Source organism: Rutilus rutilus (assembly GCF_951802725.1).
Source record: "Rutilus rutilus genome assembly, chromosome: 17".
In the NCBI taxonomy this organism is placed as follows: domain Eukaryota; kingdom Metazoa; phylum Chordata; class Actinopteri; order Cypriniformes; family Leuciscidae; genus Rutilus; species Rutilus rutilus.
Window position 1 is genome coordinate 22,725,335 of NC_140230.1, and position 8,175 is coordinate 22,733,509.

An 8,175-nucleotide genomic window follows, 5' to 3' on the forward strand; every position below is an offset into this window, starting at 1 on the left:
CATAACCAATAAAATGGCCTGATATTAAAATTCTGTTTTATTTTGTAATATTTGCTAAAGATAACATTTACAGGGTTAAATTATTAGTGTTTTTAAAGATTAACTTTGAGTGAGAGATGACGGCAAAGGTAATATAAATGTAAAAATATGATTTTGAGGGTGAGTAAATGATTACTGTGCTCAAACATTCCCCTCTCTCTATTGTTCTTGCTCTCCCGCTTTCTTTGGTTGTGTATAGAGATTGTGGACCGTCTAGCTCTGGGTGAATGGCCGTATCTACGGCCATCAGTGAACCCTCAGGCCCACAGTGAAGAGCTGGGTCAGCTGATGCAGCGCTGTTGGGCTGAAGAACCATCAGACAGACCAGAGTTCAACCATATTAGTGTGTTACTCCGCAAACAGAATAGGTCTGTCCCTTTTTACCCTCTTGTTATCGCCATCTATACTGCCTCACTTGTTATTTCTGTAACATTTCGTTCTGAACAATTTTATAAAATGGGTCTTATTGCTCACCCGATTCTGTCTCGCATTCTCTTTCTCAGGGAGCACAGAAGTAATATCTTGGATAATCTTTTGTCTCGAATGGAGCAGTATGCTAATAATCTGGAGGAGCTGGTAGAGGAGAGGACTCAAGCCTACCTGGAGGAGAAACGCAAGGCTGAAGCTTTACTGTACCAAATCCTCCCTCAGTCAGTTCACTTGACATACTGCACAAATAACAAATCAACTATGAAATAATCCTATACACACTTGGTTAACTCTCATAGGACTTGATTTCTGTTGTGTGTGGTAGTTCAGTGGCAGACCAGCTGAAGAAGGGTGAGACAGTGCAGGCTGAAGCTTTTGACTCTGTCACCATTTACTTTAGTGATATTGTGGGTTTCACGGCCCTGTCAGCAGAGAGCACACCTTTGCAGGTATCTTACTCTAAAACAATCCTGTTTTTTTTTTTTTTGTATTTGACCTTTAAGATTTTAATTGTGTTTCTCTCTCATAGATCGTCACCCTCCTCAATGACCTTTACACCTGCTTTGATGCCATTATAGACAATTTTGATGTTTACAAGGTATCACCACCTCATACCTGACCACATATTTGCCCTAAACAGCTGTATACATCTGTATCTTTTGTCAACAAATAATGTCTTTACTTTATTTATTCCTCATTTTCATTTTCTTCTTGCATTTAACAATTTTATCTTTCCAAACTTAATAACAAAATAAAAACGTAAAATCATAAAAATTAAATGTTTGTTGACTGTTTATCACTTTTTTGGCAACTAATTGAGTAAATAAATAATCTTTTAATGGCCATTTTATTGAAGTGACATTTTGTTCATATGGAAATATGAATTCATTTTACCTTTTGCTTTTATTTAATTTTAAAAGGGTTTTATTTCATTCTTTTTGTATTAAAATCTTATGGGACAATTTTTTCTTTGAAAAAGGAGACAATACTTAATTAGCATATTTTAAATAAATATTGAATGCATCCTAATAGAAAATGTTTGTATTTTCATATTGCAAAGTTTGTCATTAAAATAAAGGAAAAATATAGTCTTGTAGACCTTAGTCAGGGTACACTGTTGTTCAAATGTTTGCTGTTGGTTTACTAAGGTCTGTTCACTTATACATTCATTGAATTAAACAAGAAACTCCCCTAATTTTCCGGTTTCACAGACAAAGCTTAAACCTAGTCCCAGACGAAAATGCATGTTTTAACTGAAAGCAACTTGCACTGGCGTATCTTAAAATATGTCAGTGCCAATATGAGGCCAATACTCAATACGAGTTTTGTCTCAAGATGCACACCAGTAATGTGCTTTTCTAAGGCACGTTTATAAAAGCCTAATCTTAAAGCCTAATCCTGGCTGAATCTAAACCCTGTAAAACCGGGCCTACGTGTATTAGTCTTGTGTTTTGTGCTGATGTGGATCTCTGTCTGATGTGGTGGTTTTGTTTCTAATTGTTCCTTAGGTGGAGACAATAGGAGATGCCTACATGGTGGTTTCAGGATTGCCAGTACGGAACGGGAAACTGCACGGTCATGAGATCGCACGCATGTCGCTTGCTCTGCTGGAGGCTGTTAAAACATTTAAGATTCGCCACCGACCTGATGAGCAGCTCAAATTACGAATCGGCCTTCACAGTGGTTAGAATGAATGCATCACTCTCAATTAGGTTGAACTAGTCTTTCAACATACTGTTGGACTATTTAAATTAGCAGAAAACTGACAGGGATTCTTCTGGTTGTCATAAGTTTTGTTAACATATACCGGTAATCGCTATCTATTACATTACTCAAACTCACCCATAGAATAGAGAACTTTTACTTTAGCATGCATAGTTTTGAACAGCATTTCCATGTGTATGTGTGTTTCAGGCCCTGTCTGTGCAGGAGTAGTTGGGCTGAAGATGCCTAGGTACTGTCTCTTTGGAGACACAGTAAACACATCCTCTCGCATGGAGTCAAATGGAGAACGTAAGGACTTACTGTTCCCTTTCCCACCAAATAGCAACTTGTGCATATAACCATAGCAAGAGTTCAGGTCAGTTAGTTTAGGGTTAGTGGTTTGAGCCATGACTTTATACGAAGGGTATGAGACAAGAACTGAAGACATACTCAGTGTGTTTAATTTCTATAATAGATCTGAAGTATAGAATTGTAAAAATATCCAATCAAAAGTTTCCATCTGTTCAATTCATTTCTGCAGACCACACTGAGATTGAGATAACTACATATTCCCCTGGTTTCAGAGACAAGGCTTTAACCTAGTCCCAGACTAAAATGCATGTTTGAGCTGTTTTAACTGAAAGCAGCTTGCACTGATATATCTTAAAGTATGTCAGCGGCATTGTTTTGTCTCAAGATGCACACCAGTAATGTTTTTTTTTTCTAAGGAACGTTTATAAAAGCTACTTAAATGCCCTAATTGAACTAAAGCCTAATTCTGTCTTAATCTAAACCCTGTTTGTGTAACCAAGCCATTAAAAATTTGCATTTTTAGTTTTAGCCTTAGGTTACCAGACGTATTTAATTTTCAACACCAGTATTCCATAATGAAATTATCAATCATTCAAAAAGCCTAAACAAAAAAAAGTTGATGAAAAGATTTCATTGTAATTCCGATTTAATTATTTTCCCCACATAAACGCTGCCAGATAAATGAGAAATACCAGCCGGCTTTAGATAACACTTGACAAAAGCAAAACAAATTGCAATCAGGAAAGACATTCATTTTGAGTATATTGGCATATATCACAATCCATACATCACACCTGCCTCGATCATCACAATCCTGATTGATACTTTTTACTGTGGGGGTTTTACTGCACACTGGGTTTTACTGGGGGTTTTACAGCATTTATGTGCATTTCCAGTATCAGGACGCTGCTCAACTGTTTAGTATGTCCATCAATTTTTTTTTTTTATTGTTAATTGAAATAAAGCTGATATATAAATATTACATGACAAACTACATTACATGAAAATACTATGAAAATTAAAAAATGTTTCCTTGGTATCTAAAGACTAATTTACACTGCACCGACAGATATCGACCAATGATGACAGTCACCAGATGAACTTAGACATTCCAAGACCCAACAAACCCGATTCAACGTTCAATTGGCAAAAACGAGTGCAAACCAATGCGAATTGGCCTGAACTGAATTTAAATCATTTTAAATTGAAGTAGTAAATTGACTAAAACTAAAAAAAATTATACAAATGACAAGCGAGTAACGAAAATTTGAACTAAAATGAAAATGAAAACATAAAAATAAAAGCTAATTCAAAATATTCATAAATATAGTAATATTATATAAATAATACAAAAATAAATAAATAAGCCAATAAAAAATAATTGGCTCTTTTAATTACCTGCTGCTGGAAATTACATGAGTAAATAATGTTTGCCAACACACTTTAGTCAACATGATGAAGTGAGCTGTGTGAACTCAACTAATCAGTGTATATACAGTAACACTGTAATCATTTACACGCTGTTATCCTGCAGCTCTGAAGATTCATGTGTCGTCAGCCACTCGAGATGTGCTGCAGGAGTTCAACTGTTTCCAGCTGGAGCTGAGAGGAGAAGTGGAGATGAAGGGAAAAGGGAAGATGACGACCTACTGGCTTCTGGGGGAAATGAAGGACAGTGATTGAGATGGTGGGGAGTGAGAGTGTAAAGCCCCAACGGGATCAGCAGAGACACACTGACTATAGTCAAATGCACCCAGGGGAACCAAGCCAAGACTGTTGGGCGCCGGTTCTGTTGGCCAAATGCACACGCATGTAATCCTGTACAGCACTAGATGATGTCTGACCTTGTATATATGTACTTTAAGATGTTTCTTTTGTAAGAGCACCAGCTGCAGCTGTAAATGAAGTGAAGTTTGAGTGTGATTGAATATCGCCCCCTGGTGGATAAGTAGCAGCACTGCTGGCTTAAAATATAGTAGGCTAAATAAATATGATTACTTCCAGCCAGGGTGTCTGTGAGAAAAGACATGTAAATATTAAAGATGATGATGATGTTCATAATTTAACTCACCCCCCCCCCCCCCCCCCCCAAAAAATCACTTGGCTTTCATAATTCAAATGTTTTGAAGACAAATCACTTATCATTTACTATTTTGTCATTTATTTCATTGAAGTAATATTTCTAGATTCTTATATTCCAAATAATTTGTATCACCCAGTCGGACTCTTGCACACATAAACATTCTTCCTTAAGCCATTTAGACGCATTGCTCTCTGGTTTATGGTCCTCGTTTTGAGAGTTTTTGGTGTAATTGATGCAATTTCGTGAGCCAAGCAGAGCTACAGCAGCTTTAATAAAGCATAAATAGAACCAGCCTGCTAACAGATCCGTAACATCACTCAGTTTGATTTTAGATCATTTCCCCAGCTTTTTCATTATACACGCAGTGTCTACATGGGAGACTTGGAGATTGAAACAGAATTGATTCTTCATCAAATTTCATCTATGAGAAGCACTTTGCCTTTGTATTATTTTGCATGCTTGAATGTTTACTTACTTTTTCTGCCTTTTTATTTGTTTCATAGTCGGTAAAGTGAAATGGTTCTAATGGCATAGAGTCTATCTCCAAATGATCTGAAGGTCGTGATTATAATGCACCACATTCATATAGAAGCTGACATTCATTTCTGACTGCAATCAAGATCTGTATCATTTTTAAATCATCTTTTAATTTATTATATTCTCTTGAGTCTATATAAGTACCTGCCTGAAACTTCAATTACTTACAACCAACTTGAGTGGATTCTCTCACTTATTTGATTTCAGATTGCCATTCCCATGAGCACTTAAAGGTGACACTTTTGAGAGTGCAGAGAGACTCTTAATAACTGCTCCTTTAACATTATCTCAGTTCAGTCATGACAACTCTCGGAGAGATTAGCATGGTAATGGATATGGCAATGCTAATGTATTTTGTCTGGGCGGAATAGATCTGCTGCTGCAGAGCAAGTACAAAGACTTGCTACTGCCAATATATTTACAGACATTCTGCTGCCGCACAAATACATGAAATAACACTGTAGCAGATCTATACAGGTGGAGCTGGGGAAGGTGGAGGGTATCTGAAAGCATGGAGACTGCTAACAGCAAACACTACCAGTATTTGAATGTTGAGTCGCAGCTGATGCAGCAGCAACCAATCAGCTGCGCTACGTAGATAATGTTGTGACTGCTATTGAGTTAAAGGGGCGGGTATAGATATATATGTCGCCTTGGCTACTGCAGTTCATTGGAACGAAACCGTAGCCAAGCGACATCTAGTGTATATATCTATACCCGCCCGCTGGCGGGTATAGATGTATACACTAGATGTCGCCTTGGCTACTGCAGTTCATTGGAACGAAACCGTAGCCAAGGCGACATCTATGTATATATCTATACCCGCCCGCGCCGTCAGATCATTTGGACGTGTGCTGTTTTCAAGAGATAACAACGATATAAATACTGTTCGTTTTCTCACACAAACCGCTCGTTTCGTGTCTTAGGCCATCAATGTGTACTTATGATGGGGAATTGTTTCATTTGGACGATGGGGAATTGTTTTAATTTGGACTCTGTGCTTGTGTTTTGAGCCAGTGACCATCGACCTGCATTATATGACTGACAGACAAGAACGGTTTGACCTAAAAATATCAAAATTGAAACTACTGCGGAAACAAAGACACCTACATCTTGGATGCCCTTGAGGTAAGCTAAAACATATCAAAAATTAATTTCAAAGTGAACTATCCCTTTAAGGACCTTTCAGCCTGCGCCATCTAGAGTTTCATGACAGAATGTGTTGGAACACATATTATAACAACAAATATTTACACATCATATACTTCAAATTGGTTGATGATTATGATTTCACTTTTCTAACTTTAGTTAGTGTGTATTGTTGCTGTTTGAGCATAAACAACATCTGCAAAGTTACGACGTTCAAAGCAAAGGGAGATATTTTCTTTTATAGAAATTGCTTTTTAAGGACTACAACAAACGACTGATAGGGACTACACGAGCTTCCTCCTCCCGGGTTAGTGACATCACAAACCCTAAATGTACATAAACCCCGCCCCCGGGAACACGCAACAAAGGTCGGCAGTGTTGAGAAGAGGAAGAGTTGTTGTAGTACAGCACATTTGTGAGTTTGCTGAAGCTGTCGCATCCGTCTTTTCACATGCAATATAGCATGTAACACAAATGCAATAGCATGTCACTCTGTAGGCATCTTACAACAGTTCCCACACGAGCGATTTATAGGTTGTCATGACAGAATATGCTAATCAATGACTTGAAGATAGTTAACTCCACATCAGCTACATAAATTCATCAACTAACCATTCAGAAACGTCCTGTTGCATTCTACATGTTGTCACTTCTTCTTGAGTCTCTCCATCATTGGCTGACTCCGGTTTGAACATAAAAGGCAGAAGAGTTTCTGACATTTTAGTGCGTGTCTGCAAGCTGCTAAGATGAATGAGCTGTTGTTGCTCCGCCCTCTGTGCCAGCTCACACACAAAATGATGCGTTTTGCTTATACCCTCAAAAAGGGACAATTTTAACATTAATTTTTTTTTTTTTATCTGTGGTGTATTTTGAGCAAAAATTTCTCATACACACTCTGGGGACATCATAGACTTATTTTACATGTTGTAAAAAGGGGCATTATACCACCCTTGTAAACCCCATATAATACCCAGTGATTTTATTATACTGTTAGAAGCACTAATGATATTAAAAACGTCATTGTTGATATTAAGAGGCACTGTTTTGGAAGGAAAGACTCAAGTTCGATTTCTGCTCAATGCTTTTCCTCTGATTCCCACTGCTGTGCTATATTCAGCATTCCATGGTTAGTCCACATATTCGATTTTTGTTTGTTTTTTTTAGCACAAAAAAAACAACAACATTAGCTTTATATTTTAATGAATCATTTCTCATCAGTTTGCACTAAAATCATGATACAAGAATGATACAAAGGAACAATAGGCCTATTTATTCCTTAATACATAACAGTGTAAATGAGTTGTGTGTTATTGAATACATATCAATATAGGCTACTCATTTATGAATTTGAATATGATTGTAGTGTATTGGTCATTCATCAACATATTGGGCAGCATTTAAAATGAAGCATTTATTTGCATACTATAAATTAGACCAGACAAGACACTCTTAAAAATAATTAGATTCTTTATTGACATCCATGAAGAGCCTTTGGCATCCATGGAACCTTTCAAATGCAAAAGGTTCTTAAGATTATTAAAATGTTCTTCATACTAAGAAAAAGAAATGGTTCTTTTAAGAACTGTTCACTGAAAGGTTATTCTATGGCACAAAAATTGTTTTCTGATGTCCACTCAAAAAAATTGTCTTTTACAGGTTTAACAGATGTTTTGTTTTTTGTTTTTTTGGGAAAATGCTATAGATTTAAAGTCACACCAGATGTGTTGGATTGTCCAATCTGTGACCTTTCAGGTTCTGCGTCTGAGATACACAGATGTGATTGTTATTTAGCCTATATATGTCCAGTGTCTTTAGGAAATTACTTCACCGAGACCAGGGAAACTTAGGTAAACATTTTATCCATCCTTTACGTAAAAATCCATAGCTGAGGTGACGAGCAGGTCTCAGTTCTGAACAGTCAC

The 8,175-nt window shown here is 37.0% G+C and overlaps 1 protein-coding gene across 3 annotated transcripts in view; it reads left to right on the top strand.

The window, feature by feature from the left end:
* The window catches only part of npr1b (natriuretic peptide receptor 1b), a 46,550-nt gene extending 41,985 nt beyond the window's left edge, over window positions 1-4,565 (top strand). For all 3 annotated transcript variants that reach the window (XM_084384961.1, XM_084384960.1, XM_084384959.1), the window contains 7 exons: window positions 239-407; window positions 543-689; window positions 794-917; window positions 998-1,066; window positions 1,977-2,151; window positions 2,383-2,481; window positions 4,019-4,565. In XM_084384961.1, coding sequence (XP_084241087.1) covers window positions 239-407; window positions 543-689; window positions 794-917; window positions 998-1,066; window positions 1,977-2,151; window positions 2,383-2,481; window positions 4,019-4,167 — 932 coding nt within the window. In that variant the 3' untranslated portion in view covers window positions 4,168-4,565. The remainder of the gene's footprint in view (window positions 1-238; window positions 408-542; window positions 690-793; window positions 918-997; window positions 1,067-1,976; window positions 2,152-2,382; window positions 2,482-4,018) is intronic.
* The last annotated feature ends 3,610 nt before the right edge of the window (window positions 4,566-8,175 follow it).